Source organism: Electrona antarctica (genome assembly GCF_951216825.1).
Source record: "Electrona antarctica genome assembly, contig: scaffold_961, whole genome shotgun sequence".
Taxonomy (NCBI): Eukaryota; Metazoa; Chordata; class Actinopteri; order Myctophiformes; family Myctophidae; genus Electrona; species Electrona antarctica.
Window position 1 is genome coordinate 1 of NW_027638409.1, and position 21530 is coordinate 21530.

Here is a 21530-nt window from a genome sequence, read left to right on the forward strand (position 1 = left end):
ACTTTATTGGCATGACAAGCATTCTTATATTGCCAAAGCATTACATATGAAACCAAATAATAAATTATACATATTCAGAATCAGAACCAATATTATAAACAAGACAAGGAAAAACATAAACAAAATCACATTGATCAATTCATTGTAGTAGACTTATATTGTTCACCCATTGTCCCTCATTTTGTGGCAGGCTGATACATATTTTGCTGCCAACCTGGAACATTCAGCTTTTTCACCTAATAAGTAGGGGATTGCCTGGATAGAGTCAAACTGTATCCTTGTTTTTGTTATTTCTGTGAATTTAGGGTAGTATTCTTCTCTAATATGTTCATATTTTTCACATGCAGTCAAGAAGTGGAGCTCTGGAGCTCTGTCTCCACCACTCCTTGACTACAGTGAGAACACAGCCTGTCCTCTCTGGGCAGCCAGGTTTGTCTATATCGGCCTTTCTCGATGGCCAGGCTGTGCTCGCTGAGTCTGTACATTGTTAATGTACAGTAAATGTAATCTCTCTGTCTCTGTCTCTCTCTCTCTCTCTCTCTCTCTCTCTCTTTTTCTCTCTCTCTCTCACCTTGCGTTGCAGCAGGTCAACAGTCCGGTCCAGATTCTTCTTCTCCTCCTCCAGGTCGCTCCTGGTTTTCCACAGATCTTCTGACTGCTTGTTCTGATCCTTCAGTTTGACCTTCAGATCTCCTTGTTCGACCTTCAGCTTGGTCAGCTGACCCTGTCCCACACACACACACACACACACACACACACACACACACACACACACACACACACACACACACACACACACACACACACACACACACACACACACACACACACACACACACACACACACACACACACACACACGTGAGTCCGTCCGTGTACAGCTAATCTCCGGCACCGTTAACCCGGTCGGTGCCAAACTTTGCACACACACTCCCTGGATGCCAATGATGCCACCAGGAGGCCGCAAATCGTATAGCACACAGTATCTCTATAGTCATGTGTTCAAGACGGATCTGTCCGATATTTCATATTCCATCCTGATTGGCTAACACTGGCTTTCCCGTTTTGAACAAATGGCCTCAAATCGTGCAATTTATGTGAAATCTTTCACGGACCTTCCCACTAGGCTGAGGAATATATCCCACCCTTTCACGGACCTTCCCACTAGGGTTAGGGTTAGGGTTAGGGACTAGGGTTAGGGTTAGGGACCTTCCACTAGGCTGAGGAATATATCCCACCCTTTCACGGACCTTCCCACTAGGGTTAGGGTTAGGGTTAGGGACTAGGGTTAGGGTTAGGGACCTTCCCACTAGCTGAGGAATATATCCCACCCTTTTCACATTGGCCTGTTATAGCACCACCCAACAGGTGGATTTTTGCTAAACACACTTTTGGAACAAAATGCCTCAAATCATCCAATTGCCATCCAAGGCATAAGAAGAAGTGGCACCCTTTTTCACATTGGCCTCTTATAGCGCCACCAGGAGGCCACAACCTGACCTGCCCTGGTGGAGACCTGTGCCCCGAGGTTATAGCGCCACCAGGAGGCCACAACCTGACCTGCCCTGGTGGAGACCTGTGCCCTGAGGTTATAGCGCCACCAGGAGGCCACAACCTGACCTGCCCTGGTGGAGACCTGTGCCCCGAGGTCTTTGTGTTTAGTTTTTCTAATGATGACAATAGTTAATATACATTTATACCTGAACGTTCTCCAGGTGGACGGCCAGGGTTTGGTTGGACAGACACACTTCATCCTCTCTCCTCCTCGCCTCCGTCAGTGTCTCCTCCACCTGCTGCTTCTCCACCTGTTAAAACACCACAGAACCTTAAAACACCACAGAACCAGAACCCATCTGTCACTGTTAAAACACCACAGAACCAGAACCCATCTGTCACTGTTAAAACACCACAGAACCAGAACCCATCTGTCACTGTTAAAACACCACAACACCTCCTGTTAATAATAATAATGAATTTTATTTATATTGCACTTTTCATTCACAAGGAATCCCAGAGTGCTACATGGTTAAAAACATATAATCTATCATAGAAGGTTAAAAACAGGGTTAACAAAAAAACAGTGCAAAGCGACAGTTCAACACAAAAAGGCCTTCCGAAACAGGAAGGTTTTCAGGCCCGTTTTAAAAGATTCCACAGTCTGCGGCACTCTCAGGTCCATGGGAGGCTTTTCACTCTCAGGTCCATGGGGAGGCTGTTCACTCTCAGGTCCATGGGGAGGCTGTTCACTCTCAGGTCCATGGGGAGGCTGTTCACTCTCAGGTCCATGGGGAGGCTGTTCACTCTCAGGTCCATGGGGAGGCTGTTCACTCTCAGGTCCATGGGGAGGCTGTTCACTCTCAGGTCCATGGGGAGGCTGTTCACTCTCAGGTCCATGGGGTTCACTCTCAGGTCCATGGGGAGGCTGTTCACTCTCAGGTCAATGGGGAGGCTGTTCACTCTCAGGTCCATGGGGAGGCTGTTCACTCTCAGGTCCATGGGGAGGCTGTTCACTCTCAGGTCCATGGGGAGGCTGTTCACTCTCAGGTCCATGGGGAGGCTGTTCACTCTCAGGTCCATGGGGAGGCTGTTCACTCTCAGGTCCATGGGGAGGCTGTTCACTCTCAGGTCCATGGGGAGGCTGTTCACTCTCAGGTCCATGGGGAGGCTGTTCACTCTCAGGTCCATGGGGAGGCTGTTCACTCTCAGGTCCATGGGGAGGCTGTTCACTCTCAGGTCCATGGGGAGGCTGTTCACTCTCAGGTCCATGGGGAGGCTGTTCACTCTCAGGTCCATGGGGAGGCTGTTCACTCTCAGGTCCATGGGGAGGCTGTTCACTCTCAGGTCAATGGGGAGGCTGTTCACTCTCAGGTCCATGGGGAGGCTGTTCACTCTCAGGTCCATGGGGAGGCTGTTCACTCTCAGGTCCATGGGGAGGCTGTTCACTCTCAGGTCCATGGGGAGGCTGTTCACTCTCAGGTCCATGGGGAGGCTGTTCACTCTCAGGTCAATGGGGAGGCTGTTCACTCTCAGGTCAATGGGGAGGCTGTTCACTCTCAGGTCCATGGGGAGGCTGTTCACTCTCAGGTCCATGGGGAGGCTGTTCACTCTCAGGTCCATGGGGAGGCTGTTCACTCTCAGGTCCATGGTGGAGGCTGTTCACTCTCAGGTCCATGGGGAGGCTGTTCACTCTCAGGTCCATGGGGAGGCTGTTCACTCTCAGGTCCATGGGGAGGCTGTTCACTCTCAGGTCCATGGGGAGGCTGTTCACTCTCAGGTCCATGGGGAGGCTGTTCACTCTCAGGTCCATGGGGAGGCTGTTCACTCTCAGGTCCATGGGGAGGCTGTTCACTCTCAGGTCCATGGGGAGGCTGTTCACTCTCAGGTCCATGGGGAGGCTGTTCACTCTCAGGTCCATGGGGAGGCTGTTCACTCTCAGGTCCATGGGGAGGCTGTTCACTCTCAGGTCCATGGGGAGGCTGTTCACTCTCAGGTCCATGGGGAGGCTGTTCACTCTCAGGTCAATGGGGAGGCTGTTCACTCTCAGGTCCATGGGGAGGCTGTTCACTCTCAGGTCCATGGGGAGGCTGTTCACTCTCAGGTCCATGGGGAGGCTGTTCACTCTCAGGTCCATGGGGAGGCTGTTCACTCTCAGGTCCATGGGGAGGCTGTTCACTCTCAGGTCCATGGGGAGGCTGTTCACTCTCAGGTCCATGGGGAGGCTGTTCACTCTCAGGTCCATGGGGAGGCTGTTAACTCTCAGGTCCATGGGGAGGCTGTTCACTCTCAGGTCCATGGGGAGGCTGTTCACTCTCAGGTCCATGGGGAGGCTGTTCCATAGGCGCGGTGCTGCCGAGCAAAAGGCCCGGTCTCCCATGGTGCGCAGTAGGAGTTTGTTTGCAGATCTGAGGGTGCGGGTGGAGGTTGTTTTTGGAGGGTTGATTAGTGACTGTAGGTAGGGAGGGGCGTGTCCGTTTATGCAGTTGTAAGTGATCAGCAGGACCTTGTAGTGGATCCTGGCTGTAACGGGGAGCCAGTGCAGTGTGAAGAGGATCTGTAACGGGGAGCCAGTGCAGTGTGAAGAGGATCTGTAACGGGGAGCCAGTGCAGTGTGAAGAGGATGGGTGTTATATGTTAAAACACCTCAACGCCTCAATCAGTGTTAAAACAGTGTTAAAACACCACACAGTGTCTCCTCCACCTGCTGCTTCTCCACCTCCACATAAAACACCACACAGTGTCTCCTCCACCTGTTAAAACCCCACACAGTGTCTCCTCCACCTGTTAAAACACCACACAGTGTCTCCTCCACCTGCTGCTTCTCCACCTCCACATAAAACACCACACAGTGTCTCCTCCACCTGTTAAAACACCACACAGTGTCTCCTCCAACTGCTGCTTCTCCACCTCCACATAAAACACCACACAGTGTCTCCTCCACCTGTTAAAACACCACACAGTGTCTCCTCCACCTGTTAAAACACCACACAGTGTCTCCTCCACCTGCTGCTTCTCCACGGGGACATAAAACACATGACACGTTTCATCACATGACACGACACATTTTACCTGAACACAAAATACGGTATAACACAAGATCACACATGTATCGATAAGGACACAGAATACGACACAACAACACATTTCATTGGACACAAAAAGCCACACAACACAGCACGGTGTATTTCTCTGTCAGAAGGGAGCTACCTCCAGCTGGCTGGCTCTGTGCTCCAGATGTTTCTCTGTCAGAAGGGACCTACCTCCAGCTGGCTGGCTCTGTGCTCCAGATGTTTCTCCAGAGCTCTGGACTTGTGGATGCAGAGGTTGAGTTCCTCCAGGCGTTCCTCCAGGTGTGCAGCCTGTCTCCTCAGCTGCTCTCTGTCCTGATTGGTCAGCTCCGTCTGGGAGTCTGACAGAGCCTTCTGCTGCTCCATCTGAGCCTTCTGCAGGGATAGCACAGCCACGCTCTGACACACACACACACACACACACACACACACACACACACACACACACACACACACACACACACACACACACACACACACACACACACACACACACACACACACACACACACACACACACACAGGGGTTAAGCTCCATTATTTACTTTTTACATCATTCACAACCCTTTTCACATCAAGGTCCATTATTTATTCATGTATTCATTGATTCATTAATTAATTCATTGAGATGAGATTCAATTTATTGTCAATGTACAGAACAAGTACAGCACAGCGAAAAGTATTTTCACATCTCACCAATAGTGCAAACATGTCAGTAAGGAGGAGGATACATTCATTACAGTAGTACAGTAGTAACAGTAGATATGGGCTGAGCAGCAGTCATTTAAATAAATAAATAAATAAGGATATGAGAAGGAAGAAAAAAAACATGATCTGTCCATATTGCACGTGGCCCTTATTGCACGTAGCCCTTATTGCACGTGGGACTTATTGCACGTGGGACTTATTGCACGTGGCCCTTATTGCACATAGCCCTTATTGCACGTGGCCCTTATTGCACGTAGCCCTTATTGCATGTGGCCCTTATTGCATGTGGCCCTTATTGCACGTAGCCCTTATTGCACGTAGCCCTTATTGCACGTGGGACTTATTGCACGTGGCCCTTATTGCACGTAGCCCTTATTGCACATAGCCCTTATTGCACGTGGCCCTTATTGCACGTGGCCCTTATTGCATGTGGCCCTTATTGCACGTGGCCCTTATTGCACGTAGCCCTTATTGCACATAGCCCTTATTGCACGTAGCCCTTATTGCACATAGCCCTTATTGCACGTGGCCCTTATTGCATGTGGCCCTTATTGCACGTGGCCCTTATTGCACGTAGCCCTTATTGCACGTGGGACTTATTGCACGTGGCCCTTATTGCACGTAGCCCTTATTGCACATAGCCCTTATTGCACGTAGCCCTTATTGCACGTAGCCCTTATTGCACGTGGCCCTTATTGCATGTGGCCCTTATTGCATGTGGCCCTTATTGCACGTGGCCCTTAATGCACGTAGCCCTTATTGCACGCAGCCCTTATTGCACGTGGCCCTTATTGCACGTAGCCCTTATTGCACGTGGCCCTTATTGCACGTAGCCCTTATTGCACGTAGCCCTTATTGCACGTGGCCCTTATTGCACGTAGCCCTTATTGCACGTAGCCCTTATTGCACGTGGCCCTTATTGCACGTAGCCCTTATTGCACGTAGCCCTTATTGCACGTGGCCCTTATTGCACGTAGCCCTTATTGCACGTGGCCCTTATTGCACGTAGCCCTTATTGCACGTGGCCCTTATTGCATGTGGCCCTTATTGCACGTGGCCCTTATTGCACGTGGCCCTTATTGCACGTGGCCCTTATTGCACGTGGCCCTTATTGCACGTAGCCCTTATTGCACGTGGCCCTTATTGCACGTGGCCCTTATTGCACGTGGCCCTTATTGCACATAGCCCTTATTGCACGTGGCCCTTATTGCACGTGGCCCTTATTGCACGTGGCCCTTATTGCACGTAGCCCTTATTGCACGTAGCCCTTATTGCACGTAGCCCTTATTGCACGTAGCCCTTATTGCACGTGGCCCTTATTGCACGTAGCCCTTATTGCACGTGGCCCTTATTGCACGTAGCCCTTATTGCACGTGGCCCTTATTGCATGTGGCCCTTATTGCACGTAGCCCTTATTGCACGTAGCCCTTATTGCACGTAGCCCTTATTGCACGTGGCCCTTATTGCACGTAGCCCTTATTGCACGTGGCCCTTATTGCACGTAGCCCTTATTGCACGTGGCCCTTATTGCATGTGGCCCTTATTGCACGTGGCCCTTAATGCACGTGGCCCTTATTGCACGTGGCCCTTATTGCACGTAGCCCTTATTGCACGTGGCCCTTATTGCATGTGGCCCTTATTGCACGTGGCCCTTAATGCACGTGGCCCTTATTGCACGTGGCCCTTATTGCACGTAGCCCTTATTGCACGTAGCCCTTATTGCACGTAGCCCTTATTGCACGTAGCCCTTATTGCACGTGGCCCTTATTGCACGTAGCCCTTATTGCACGTGGCCCTTATTGCACGTAGCCCTTATTGCACGTGGCCCTTATTGCATGTGGCCCTTATTGCACGTAGCCCTTATTGCACGTGGCCCTTATTGCACGTGGCCCTTATTGCACGTAGCCCTTATTGCACGTGGCCCTTATTGCATGTGGCCCTTATTGCACGTAGCCCTTATTGCACGTAGCCCGTATTGCACATAGCCCTTATTGCACATAGCCCTTATTGCACATAGCCCTTATTGCACATAGCCCTTATTGCACGTGGCCCTTATTGCACGTAGCCCTTATTGCACGTGGCCCTTATTGCACGTAGCCCTTATTGCACGTGGCCCTTATTGCACGTAGCCCGTATTGCACATAGCCCTTATTGCACATAGCCCTTATTGCACATAGCCCTTATTGCACATACTGTAGCCCTTATTGCACATAGCCCTTATTGCACATAGCCCTTATTGCACGTAGCCCTTATTGCACGTGGCCCTTATTGCACGTAGCCCTTATTGCACATAGCCCTTATTGCACGTGGCCCTTATTGCACGTGGCCCTTAATGCACGTAGCCCTTAATGCACGTAGCCCTTATTGCACGTAGCCCTTATTGCACGTAGCCCTTATTGCACGTAGCCCGTATTGCACGTAGCCCTTATTGCACGTGGCCCTTATTGCACGTAGCCCGTATTGCACGTAGCCCGTATTGCACGTAGCCCTTATTGCACGTAGCCCTTATTGCACGTAGCCCTTATTGCACGTAGCCCTTATTGCACGTGGCCCTTATTGCACGTAGCCCGTATTGCACGTAGCCCTTATTGCACGTAGCCCGTATTGCACATAGCCCTTATTGCACGTAGCCCGTATTGCACATAGCCCTTATTGCACGTGGCCCTTATTGCACGTAGCCCTTATTGCACGTAGCCCGTATTGCACATAGCCCTTATTGCACGTAGCCCGTATTGCACATAGCCCTTATTGCACGTGGCCCTTATTGCACGTAGCCCGTATTGCACGTAGCCCTTATTGCACGTGGCCCTTATTGCACGTAGCCCGTATTGCACATAGCCCTTATTGCACGTGGCCCTTATTGCACATAGCCCTTATTGCACGTAGCCCTTATTGCACGTAGCCCTTATTGCACGTGGCCCTTATTGCACATAGCCCTTATTGCACATAGCCCTTATTGCACGTAGCCCTTATTGCACATAGCCCTTATTGCACGTAGCCCTTATTGCACATAGCCCTTATTGCACGTAGCCCTTATTGCACATAGCCCTTATTGCACATAGCCCTTATTGCACGTAGCCCGTATTGCACGTGGCCCTTATTGCACGTAGCCCTTATTGCACATAGCCCTTATTACAATTTACAATTTACAATTTAGGCATTTAGCAGACGCTCTTAATCCAGAGCGACTTACAGTAGGCAAGAACAAAAAGCATGGGAATACATCACATATGTAAAAATGCATTTATCGCGAAACGTGCGTAAGCTAAGAACGTGACTAGAACATATCTATATAATGACACTATACATATAAACTATAACTAGAACATATCTATATAATGACACTATACATATAAACTACACATATATGCTATACTATGCTGTACATATATACTATGAAGTGCTATGACTACATACAATGCACTTATTGTGCTGTCTACATGACATGCTATAAGTCTGTTTCAAATGCTATATAAGTCTAAGAAGTGCTGTCTAAGGGGGGTAGGGTAAGTGCTATGGGCCATGATGGAGTCTGAAAAGGTGGGTTTTCAGACTACGGCGGAAGATCGGGAGTGATGCTGCAGTTCTGATTGCAACGGGAAGTGCATTCCACAGTTTTGGGGCCAGAAGGGAGAAGAGTTTGGGACGTGTGGAGCGTTGTCCCGGCGTTTTTAGTGAGGGTACTTCCAGCTTCCCTGCGTTGCACATAGCCCTTATTGCACGTAGCCCGTATTGCACGTAGCCCTTATTGCACATAGCCCTTATTGCACGTAGCCCGTATTGCACGTAGCCCTTATTGCACATAGCCCTTATTGCACATAGCCCTTATTGCACGTAGCCCTAAAGCTGGGGACCCGTTCGACCTCCGCTCCGTTGATGTGAATGGGAGCGTGAGTGACAGCCCTAGTCCTCCTGAAGTCCACGATGAGCTCCTTGGTCTACTTGGTGTTCAACGCCAGGTTGTTGTCGGCACACCACGACGCCAGATGCTGGATCTCCTCCCTGTAGGCCGTCTCATCGTTATCTTTGATGAGACCCACCACCGCTGTGTCATCTGCGAACTTGATGATGGTATTGGTGCCGTGCATAGGGGTGCAGTCGTGGGTGAAGAGGGAGTAGAGAAGGGGGCTCAGCACACAGCCTTGTGGGACACCAGTGCTCAGGGTTAGGGTGGAGGAGGTGAGGTTGCCTATCCTAACAGACTGGGGCCTGTCAGTGAGGAAGTCGAGGATCCTGTTGCAGATGGAGGGAGTGATGTCCAGGTCCTTAGTTGCCACAAGGTCACCAAGCTTAGTGATGAGTTTGGATGGGATGATGGTGTTGAATGCCGAACTGAAGTCGATAAACAGCATCCGTACGTGAGTGTTGCTCTTGTCCAGGTGAGTGAGGGCACAGTGTAGGGCGGAGGAGATGGCATCATCATTATTGCACGTGGCCCTTATTGCACGTGGCCCTTATTGCACGTGGCCCTTATTGCACGTGGCCCTTATTGCACGTGGCCCGTATTGCACGTGGCCCTTATTGCACGTAGCCCTTATTGCACGTGGCCCTTATTGCACGTGGCCCTTATTGCACATGGCCCTTATTGCACGTGGCCCTTATTGCACGTGGCCCTTATTGCACGTGGCCCTTATTGCACGTGGCCCTTATTGCACGTGGCCCTTATTGCACGTGGCCCTTATTGCACGTAGCCCTTATTGCACGTAGCCCTTATTGCACGTGGCCCTTATTGCATGTGGCCCTTATTGCATGTGGCCCTTATTGCACGTAGCCTTTATTGCATGTGACCCTTATTGCATGTGGCCCTTATTGCATGTGGCCCTTATTGCATGTGGCCCTTATTGCATGTGGCCCTTATTGCATGTGGCCCTTATTGCACGTAGCCCTTATTGCACGTGGCCCAAGTGCTAAACTAAGGTCCAGAGACCATAGTCCAGTGGCCATATCGCACGAGTCCACATAGTGCTATAGACTAGGATGTGTCCAGAGTCTCGGATACGACAGGGATGGTGGATGGGTTGGGGGGAGGAGGGGCTGACACTGGAGGGGGGAGAGGAGTGGATGAGGAGTTTAGGTAGATGACAGTGGAGGGGAAGAAGCTGTTCCTAAGTCTGCTGGACTTGGAACCAAGGTTCCTAAAACGTCTCCCAGAGGTGAGGAGGGCAAACTGGTTGGGGTGAGAGGGGTCTTTTATGATGTTATGAGCCTTCCTCAGGCACCGACTGTCATAGATGGACTTAATGACAGGGACAGATGTTCCGGTGATGCGTTGGGCAGTTTTCACCACCCTCTGCAGTGCCTTCTGGTCAGAGGCTGTACAGTTTCCGTACCAGACCGTGGTGCAGTACGTGAGGATGCTCTCGATGGCACAGCGGTAGAAATTCCCCAGTATCTGAGGAGATAGATGTTCTTTCCTCAGTCTCCTCAGAAAGAAGAGACGCTGGTGGGCCTTCTTGACCAGAGACGCGGTGTTGAGGGTCCAGGAGAGGTCCTCAGAGATGTGGACCCCCAGGAATCTAAAGCTGGGGACCCGTTCGACCTCCGCTCCGTTGATGTGAATGGGAGCGTGAGTGACAGCCCTAGTCCTCCTGAAGTCCACGATGAGCTCCTTGGTCTTCAACGCCAGGTTGTTGTCGGCACACCACGACGCCAGATGCTGGATCTCCTCCCTGTAGGCCGTCTCATCGTTATCTTTGATGAGACCCACCACCGCTGTGTCATCTGCGAACTTGATGATGGTATTGGTGCCGTGCATAGGGGTGCAGTCGTGGGTGAAGAGGGAGTAGAGAAGGGGGCTCAGCACACAGCCTTGTGGGACACCAGTGCTCAGGGTTAGGGTGGAGGAGGTGAGGTTGTCTATCCTAACAGACTGGGGCCTGTCAGTGAGGAAGTCGAGGATCCTGTTGCAGATGGAGGGAGTGATGTCCAGGTCCTTAGTTGCCACAAGGTCACCAAGCTTAGTGATGAGTTTGGATGGGATGATGATGTTGAATGCCGAACTGAAGTCGATAAACAGCATCCGTACGTGAGTGTTGCTCTTGTCCAGGTGAGTGAGTGCACAGTGTAGGGCGGATGAGATGGCATCATCAGTGCCCCTGTTCTCTCGATAGGCAAATTGATGCCTGTCGAGGGATAGAGAGAGGCCAGCTTTGAGGTGGGCCAGGACCAGCCTCTCAAAACACTTCATGATCGTGGAAGTGAGGTCGACAGGTCGAAAGTCGTTAAAGCACTTCGCAGAGGAGTGTTTCGGCACAGGCACGATGGAGGTGGACTTAAAACACGCAGGGACAGTTGCTTGGGCTAGGGACAGGTTAGAAATGTCCGTGAGCACCTCCGTCAGCTGCTCAGCACAGCTCATAAGCACCCGACCCGGAATGCCGTCAGGCCCAGCTGCCTTACGTGGATTGGTCCTGCTCAGTGCGGCGTGTACATCCGTGGTGGAGAGAGTGAGGGGTTGGAGATCAGCAGGTAGGACAACCCTGGTGGGCGTCTCCCGGTTGTCTCTGTCGAAGCGGGGCATAGAAATGGTTGAGGTCATTGGGGAGAGAAGGGTCGGTTGCAGGGGGGGGGGTTATGGCCTGGATGCCCTGCCACATGCGTCGGGGATCGTTGGTGTTAAAATGATCCTCAACCTTACGCTTGTGGCTCTGCTTGGCCTGCTTTATGGCCTTGTTCAGGTCAGCCCTGGCTGAGCAGTAGGCCTGCTTGTCACCTGATCTGAAGGCGGTGTCACGTGCCTTCAGCTGCAACCGGACCTCACTGTTCAACCACAGCTTTTGGTTGGGAAAGGTAATAATCTTTTTGGTGGTGGTGACACTGTCGATGTTGGAGCTGATGTGAGCCAGAACAGAGGAGGTGTAGGAGTGAATGTCTATGTGGGAGTCTATGGTGGCCTCTGTAGGTTGTAACAGGCTCTGTAGCTCCAAGTCTGCCCCATCAGGCCATATTTTCACAGATCTGGTCAGGGGCTTAATCTGTTTAATGAGTGGCGTGTACTTGGGGAAGAGGAACAAGGAGAGGTGATCAGAACGTCCCAGGTGGGGAGGGGAACAGCTCTGTACGCCTCTTTGATGTTAGTGTAGACTAGGCATGCCGCGGTTTACCGAATTTCGGTAATACCGCGACAGGAACAGCCACGGTGTTGATACCGTGAGATTTCCGAGCTTACGGTATTTGAATACAGCGTTGGTGGGCGGCGCATGCTGTGCGCATGCAGTGCAACTCCACTCCCAGACTAAGGCAAAACATTTATTTTCACCACACAGCTGCAGTAGATTGAAAAGTTGCTTCCTACCTTTGAGTTAGTGTTGCTGAAAGACACCCAGATCCAATTGTATATTCCATATTTCCACATGTACTAAACTAAAAGTGTGAACTGTCAACACAGAGGCACGCAGTTGTGAGCATGCGCAGATTGCACTACCAGATTGTACCAGATTGCGCTCCAGCATGCAGGGTACAAAACGGCCATTAGGGGGAGCCATAGTACAGTGAAATACAGTGGGGGGGGGCAATCTTTTTTTTTCTTCTTTTTTTTTAATATAAATACCGCGGAATACCGAGGTATAGGTTTTCAATACCGGCACCGTACCGTACTGTAAAATCTCATACCGTGGCATGCCTAGTGTAGACATGGTCTAAGATCTTGTCACCTCGTGTGGGACATGTGACATGCTGATAGAACTTGGGGAGCACAGTCTTCAGGTTGGAGTAATAATAATAATAATATCTCAAACTTATATAGCGCTTTTCTGAGTACCCAAAGACGCTTTACATGGGGGGGGGGGGGGGGGGGGGGCTTTAGAGAGGTAACAACAAAATAAAAACAAATTTATTAGAAAAAGGAAAAACACTAAAAGCTAAAAACATTAAAAAGAAAGACAGTGGGATGGGTTAGCTAGGGAAGGCAATATTGAAGAGGTGGGTCTTGAGGGCGGTTTTGAAAGTTTGGAGGGTGGGGGCATCTCTGAGTGCCTTAGGGAGGGCATTCCACAGGGTTGGGGCAGCAAAGGCAAAAGCTCTGTCCCCCCACGTGCGGAGTTTGGTTTTGGGGACGTCGAGGAGGTTTGCGTCACCAGACCTGAGGGAGCGGGAGGGGACATGACGTTTGAGGAGGTCACAGAGGTAAGGGGGAGTGATTAAAATCTCCAGCTACGATATAGGCTGCCTCTGGGTGCAGAGTCTGGTACTTGCTAATAGCAGCATGAAGCTCTTTCATTGCTAATTTAGCATTAACCGCAGGGGGTATGTAGGCTGCGATCACTAGGGTGCATTTAACTACCAGGTACTCCAGGTTAACAGAGCAGTGACTCTCAACTGTAGTGCTGTCAGTGCACCAAGCGTTGTTTACATAGATGAATAATCCGCCGCCCACAGTCTTGCCTGAATCAGCTGTTCTGTCCGCGACCAGCGTTGTTGGGAATATTGCTGTGGAGCCAGGATTCCGTGAGTATCATGACGTTGCAGTCCTTAATCCAATGGTGGTTAATAATCCACAGCCGTAAATTTTATTCACCAGAGAGCGCACATTGGCGAGGAATAGGCTGGGGAGCGCCTGTCGGTGAGGCGTTTGCTTTAGCCTAGTCCTCACTCCTCCCCGCGTACCCCGCCTGTGTTTACGTTCTCTGCCCGGGCGAGGAGCACGGCCGATGGATCGATGGATCGATGGATGGATCGATAGATCGATAGATCGATAGATAGATAGATGTATAGATCCTCACCTCCTGAGCCACACTGAGGTCCCTCTGCAGCGTCTGGGTCTTCAACAGGAAGTCCTCTCGGAGCAGCTCCAGGTCTTTACGGTGGTTCTCCACCTCCTCCTGCAGCGCCCCCTGCAGGGCGTTCAGCTCCCTCTCCCTCCAGCGGAGAACCTCCTGCTGCTCCTCCTGAACCCGCAGGAGATCCTGGATCTCCTGCATTTTACGCGCACACACACACATGCGCACACGCACGCACGCACGCACGCACGCACGCACGCACGCACGCACGCACGCACGCACGCACGCACGCACGCACGCACGCACGCACGCACGCACGCACGCACGCACGCACGCACGCACGCACGCACGCACGCACGCACGCACGCACGCACGCACGCACGCACGCACGCACGCACGCACGCACGCACGCACGCACGCACGCACGCACGCACGCACACACACACACACACACACACACACACACACACACACACACACACACACACACACACACACACACACACACACACACACACACACACACACACACACACACACACACACACACACACACACACACACACACACACACGGCACATTTATAGTTAGATATATGCACCATGTGTCTGTACGTCTGTAATGCATGTAACTCGAGAACCGTTTGTCCCATCGACTTCACATTCGACAAACGCGTTCCAAACTACCACAGGTAGTACAATGCCCGGTATCGAGTCGGTCGGACCCACGGTTCTCCAGAACCACCACACAAGGCTCTGGTCAGGCTCTGCCAGTGGGCCTAATCAGCCTAAATCCCCTCACCTGTACAATTTCCAGCCTCTGCCTCTCTCTGCGTTGGTGACCTTGGTGAGGTCTAGTATATTAATGTAATGACCTTGAGAAGGGTTTCCCTCTCTGCGTTGGTGACCTTGGTGAGGTCTAGTATATTAATGTAATGACCTTGAGAAGGGTTTCCCTCTCTGCGTTGGTGACCTTGGTGAGGTCCAGTATATTAATGTAATGACCTTGAGAAGGGTTTCCCTCTCTGCGTTGGTGACCTTGGTGAGGTCCAGTATATTAATGTAATGACCTTGAGAAGGGTTTCCCTCTCTGCGTTGGTGACCTTGGTGAGGTCCAGTATATTAATGTAATGACCTTGAGAAGGGTTTCCCTCTCTGCGTTGGTGACCTTGGTGAGGTCTAGTATATTAATGTAATGACCTTGAGAAGGGTTTCCCTCTCTGCGTTGGTGACCTTGGTGAGGTCCAGCTCATCATGCATGTCAGAAAGCTGCTGTTGAAGATCCTTCATCTCCATCCTGGACCGGTCTCTGTCCGCCGTGACCTGGAGTAACCTGACAATAACCACAGTAATATTAATGTCTCTGTCCGCCGTGACCTGGAGTAACCTGACAATAACCACAGTAATATTAATGTCTCTGTCCGCCGTGACCTGGAGTAACCTGACAATAACCACAGTAATATTAATGCCTGGAGCAGCCTGACACAATAACGTGAATTACATTCACCCATTCATACACCGATGATAGAGGAAACCATGCAAGGCACCAACCAGCACCAGCTCTGGGGAAGCCCGGGTTCGAAATGGGTTCCCATCCGGCCACTCTTAGAAATGCTTCCTTTGATACTTGCACTCTAATAATTCCTGTGTTGTGTTGAACCACCGCCTACCAAGACAGAATGATAGGCCAAGTGGTATTAATATAAAAAATGGAATCAGTATCCACAAACATTCATCTGTTTTTTCTAAGACATCTATTACAAATGCACCTGGAATATTAACACCAGAAGCATTCTCGTCACGAAAACATGGGCTAGGACTCCTATGTCTAAATGTGAGGAGCTTTGTAGCTAATATTGACTATATAAAAACCCTGATTCTTCGATCCAAGCCGGATGTGTTTGTGGCCACTGAATCATGGCTAAAATCTCATGTCACTGACAATCAAATAGCACTAGATGGTTATAGTGTTTTTAGATGTGACAGAATACCAAAAAATAAGATGGGCGGTGGAGTAGCTATTTATATTAAATCTACAATTAGCGTAAATATCTTACTGTCATCCTCCACTCCAAATGAATTTGAATGCCTCATTGTTCAAATAGAACTGGGCCAAACAAATGTTGTAATAGCAGGCATATATCGCCCCCCACGTGCTCCACCAAGTGCTATAGAAAAACTATCGCATATCCTTTCGGATTATGCCAATACGGAGCTCCTGGTCACCGGAGATGCAAACTCGGACTGGCTTTCCCAATCCCCCAGCACTTTTAAGGAGGTATGTGTTAACCTTAATTTAACACAATTAATTAAAGATTTTACTCCCTTGATTGATGTCATTTTAACAAACAGACCACATAAATATAATTTGAGTGGGGTTTTGCCACTGGGTTTCAGCGATCATTGCCCCGTGGTATGTATTAGAGATGAGTGGGGTTTTGCCACTGGGCTTCAGCGATCATTGCCCCGTGGTATGTATTAGAGATATGAAAGCCCCCGTGGTATGTATTAGGGTTAGGGTTAGGGTTAGGGTTAGGGCCGTGGTTTGTATTAGAGATATGAAAGCCCCTAAAACTCCAACTTGTTTTGTCACTAAAAGAAACTTTAAACATTTTAGTGACCAAGGCTTCCTGCACGAGATCTCTCGTAGCGACCTGAGCCTTGCTGGTGTTATCCCAGATCCTGATCTTGCACTAAATCATTTAACCACTGTTTTTAATACTATCACTGATAGGCTTGCTCCTTTTAAAAGGCTAAGAATAAAAAATAGATCAAATCCCTGGTTCACAAATGTTCTATCCATGGAACTGCGAGCAAGGGATAAAGCATGGCGGGCAGCAAGGACATCTAAGAGAGAAGCAGATTGGCACGTCTTTAGACGGCTGAGAAACAAATGCTGCCTGCTTACAACGAAGGCCAAATCAGATTTTTACTGTTCATCACTGGTACAATCTGAAAATAATCCTTCAAAATTCTGGAAAATTGTAAAATCCCTAAACTCTGGTCCTATTGCATCTGCACTGCCAAAATCTCTTGACACAGAGGATGGCCCTATTACTGATAAACACCTGATGTGTGATTTCATGTGTGATCAACATTTTATAACCGCTGGAAATCTTTTTGAAAGATCCGATCCCTCCCCTGCAGGAGGTTTATCTGCAGCTGATTCAAGCACATCCACAGTGGAGGAAAACAGAGATTATTTTTCATTCAAAGAGTTTACTGTGACAGATGTTTTACGCCAGGGCTCCACCGGACGCGTTGCGTCTCCGTCGCGTCGCGTCAAAAAACGCACCGGTTCAATTTTAATGCACGCGTCGCGTCTCCGTCAACGCGGGCAGTGGAGCCACCCTTCATTGATTAAAAAGGGAACATTCCCTGACGGTGACGGAGACGCGACGCTGACGCGCCCGGTGGAGCCCGGCCTTCTCTTGAGCTAACTCATATTGATGCGAACAAATCCACTGGTGAGGACAATATGGTGCCTAGTTTGCTAAAACTTGCAGCTCCACTGATTGCCCCATCTGTAACACATATTTTTAATTTATCCATAGCTTCAGGAACTATTCCAATTGTGTGGAAATCTGCACAAGTAAGCCCACTATTCAAAGGGGGAGATGCAAGTGCGGTTAATAATTATAGGCCCATTTCCAAATTATCATGCCTGGCTAAAATCTTCGAAGCACTTGTCAAACAGCAGCTCTGTAGCTTTTTAAGCATTAATAACATCTTGAACACTTTTCAGTCAGGCTTCAGGCCTGGACACAGTACAACCACAGCAACATCATTGGTCGTAAATGACATAGCAACTGCACTGGACAAAAAATTAAAATGTGCAGCCATTTTTATTGACCTGGCAAAAGCCTTCGATACGGTGGATCATACCATTTTAATGCAGAGATTAAAATGTATTGGATTAGATAGCATGGCCTGTTCTTGGTTCCAGGACTATCTATCAAACAGAACCCAAGCCATTATGGTTGGAGACATTAAATCGAACTTCTTAGAAGTTAAAAAAGGAGTCCCCCAAGGCTCCATACTTGGACCCATTTTATTTACTATTTATATTAATGAAATCTCAAAGAATATTGAGAACTGCAATATTCATTTTTATGCTGATGACACAATTTTATACACCACTGCCCCATCAAGCTATATTTAACTTACAAGCTGCTTTTAACATTATTCAGCATGCACTAGCGGATCTTAAACTTGCCCTAAATGTAGGCAAGACGAAGTACATGTTGTTTTCAAATAAAACAAAAGTGGAAACAGGTGACCCCATACTGTCTCTGAGAGGGGCACACATTGAGCGGGTCTCATCATATAAGTATTTAGGGATCTGGCTAGATGAGGATTTCTCTTTTAAAACACATATAGAAAATCTAACAAAGAAAATCAAACCTAAAATTGGCTTCCTCTATCGAAATAGATTATGCTTCTCTAAAGAGAATAGAAAGAGGATAATCCAAGCAACAATTATGCCAATTTTTGATTATGGAGATATCCTGTATATGCATGCCACTGACAGCATTCTAAAACCCTTGGACGCAATTTATCACAGTGCACTCCGCTTTATTACAGGAGCAGGTTTCAGAACACATCACTGTGCATTATATACCTCAGTAGAATGGTCTTCTCTGGCTCTTAGAAGGAAACAACATGCTACCCTGTTCACGTATAAAGCTTTAATTGGTAAACTACCTCTGTATTTAACAAAACTGCTAGATCTCAATACATCAGCTTATGGTACTAGATCACAAGATATGCTTTTATTGAAGGTACCAAAAACTACTACTAAATTGGGAGATACTGCCTTCAGGGTGTATGCTCCACATTTATGGAACGGTTGTCAAAACAAATTGAAGTTGAATGTTTTTATTTCGTTTACTACTTTTAAGATACTCTTAACTGACCTCACACTAGAGGAAGGCATATGCACCTGTTTTCTGTAACATTTGGTTACAAGGTTTTGTTTCTGTGTGTATGTGCTTGTGGATTATATTTGTTGTACTGTGTGTCCATGTCATGTATGTAAAATGTAAATGTTCTTATTTGTATACAGGGCGCCATTGAAAAAGAGACCCTGGTCTCAATTGGATTCCCCTGAAATAAAGGTTACAAACAAACAAACAAACACTCTACCCCTGAGCCACCCATTACAGTCAGAACTGCAGCATCACTCCCAATCTTCCGCCGTAGTCTGAAAACCCACCTTTTCAGACTCCATCATGGCCCATAGCACTTACCCTACCCCCTTAGATAGCACTTTATTAGACTTACTGTAGATAGCATTTTGATACAGACTTATAGCATGTTATGTAGACAGCACTAGAATTGAATTGTATGTAGTCATAGCACTTCATAGTACATATGTATAGCATAGTATAGTATATATGTATAGATTATATGTATAGTTTAATTATATAGATATACGTTCTTAGCTTATGCATGTTTCATGATATCTACTTTTTATGTATGTGATGTATTGCCATGCTTTTTGTTCTTGCCTAATATAAATCGCTCTGGATTAAGAGAGAGTCTGCTAAATGCCTAAATTGTAAATTGCCCCCCCCACACACACACACACACACACCACCCAAGAGCCTACGATTAACCTACTTGTCCTTGGTTGACTGCAGCTCTGCCTCCATTCCAGACAGTCTGGTCCTGAGTTTACAGATCTCCTCCTGGTGTTTGGCCAAGTCGTCCTGAAGGGTGTTCCTCTGCGTTCTGGCTTTCTCACACGCTTTGGCTAACATCTTCTGATTCTGAAACACAAGCTTTGGCTACATCTTCTGATTCTGAAACACAAGCTTTGGCTACATCTTCTGATTCTGAAACACAAGCTTTAGCTACATCTTCTGATTCTAAAACACAAGCTTTAGCTACATCTTCTGATTCTGAAACACAAGCTTTAGCTACATCTTCTGATTCTAAAACACAAGCTTTAGCTACATCTTCTGATTCTGAAACACAAGCTTTAGCTACATCTTCTGATTCTGAAACACAAGCTTTAGCTACATCTTCTGATTCTGAAACACAAGCTTTAGCTACATCTTCTGATTCTGAAACACAAGCTTTAGCTACATCTTCTGATTCTGAAACACAAGCTTTAGCTACATCTTCTGATTCTGAAACACAAGCTTTAGCTACATCTTCTGATTCTGAAACACAAGCTTTAGCTACATCTTCTGATTCTGAAACACAAGCTTTAGCTGCATCTTCTGATTCTGAAACACAAGCTTTAGCTACATCTTCTGATTCTGAAACACAAGCTTTAGCTACATCTCATCCTGAGACTCAAATCAAAATTTGTGTCTACAAGCTCAAAACGCACCACTTCACACCGCGCTGTGAGCTTGTAGATCTGCTACTTTTCTATGATGCTGTAGCATGATCAAGTAGGGCGTTAATTGATATAATTATTAACTGTACCTTAGTCTCAGTAATAGTAACTGTACCTTAGTCTCAGTAATAGTAACTCTACCTTAGTCTCAGTAATAGTAACTCTACCTTAGTCTCAGTAATAGTAACTCTACCTTAGTCTCAGTAATAGTAACTGTACCTTAGTCTCAGTAATAGTAACTGTACCTTAGTCTCAGTAATAGTAACTCTACCTTAGTCTCAGTAATAGTAACTCTACCTTAGTCTCAGTAATAGTAACTGTACCTTAGTCTCAGTAATAGTAACTGTACCTTAGTCTCAGTAATAGTAACTGTACCTTAGTCTCAGTAATAGTAACTCTACCTTAGTCTCAGTAATAGTAACTCTACCTTAGTCTCAGTAATAGTAACTGTACCTTAGTCTCAGTAATAGTAACTGTACCTTAGTCTCAGTAATAGTAACTGTACCTTAGTCTCAGTAATAGTAACTCTACCTTAGTCTCAGTAATAGTAACTCTACCTTAGTCTCAGTAATAGTAACTGTACCTTAGTCTCAGTAATAGTAACTGTACCTTAGTCTCAGTAATAGTAACTGTACCTTAGTCTCAGTAATAGTAACTCTACCTTAGTCTCAGTAATAGTAACTGTACCTTAGTCTCAGTAATAGTAACTGTACCTTAGTCTCAGTAATAGTAACTGTACCTTAGTCTCAGTAATAGTAACTGTACCTTAGTCTCAGTAATAGTAACTGTACCTTAGTCTCAGTAATAGTAACTGTACCTTAGTCTCAGTAATAGTAACTGTACCTTAGTCTCAGTAATAGTAACTGTACCTTAGTCTCAGTAATAGTAACTGTACCTTAGTCTCAGTAATAGTAACTGTACCTTAGTCTCAGTAATAGTAACTGTACCTTAGTCTCAGTAATAGTAACTGTACCTTAGTCTCAGTAATAGTAACTCTACCTTAGTCTCAGTAATAGTAACTCTACCTTAGTCTCAGTAATAGTAACTCTACCTTAGTCTCAGTAATAGTAACTCTACCTTAGTCTCAGTAATAGTAACTGTACCTTAGTCTCAGTAATAGTAACTGTACCTTAGTCTCAGTAATAGTAACTCTACCTTAGTCTCAGTAATAGTAACTCTACCTTAGTCTCAG

At 47.8% G+C, this 21530-nt stretch overlaps 1 protein-coding gene across 1 annotated transcript; it reads right to left on the minus strand.

Moving 5' to 3' along the window:
- Positions 1-571: 571 nt before the first annotated feature.
- Positions 572-19756, minus strand: LOC306918108 (cingulin-like protein 1; the record flags this gene model as incomplete). Its single annotated transcript, XM_079530991.1, has 6 exons — positions 19612-19756; positions 15190-15322; positions 13994-14185; positions 4758-4964; positions 1701-1805; positions 572-724 (listed from the first exon to the last, which is right to left on the minus strand). Coding segments are annotated over exons 1-6 (930 nt in total), but the record flags the coding sequence as incomplete, so codon positions are not given.
- Between the last annotated feature and the right edge of the window lie 1774 nt (positions 19757-21530).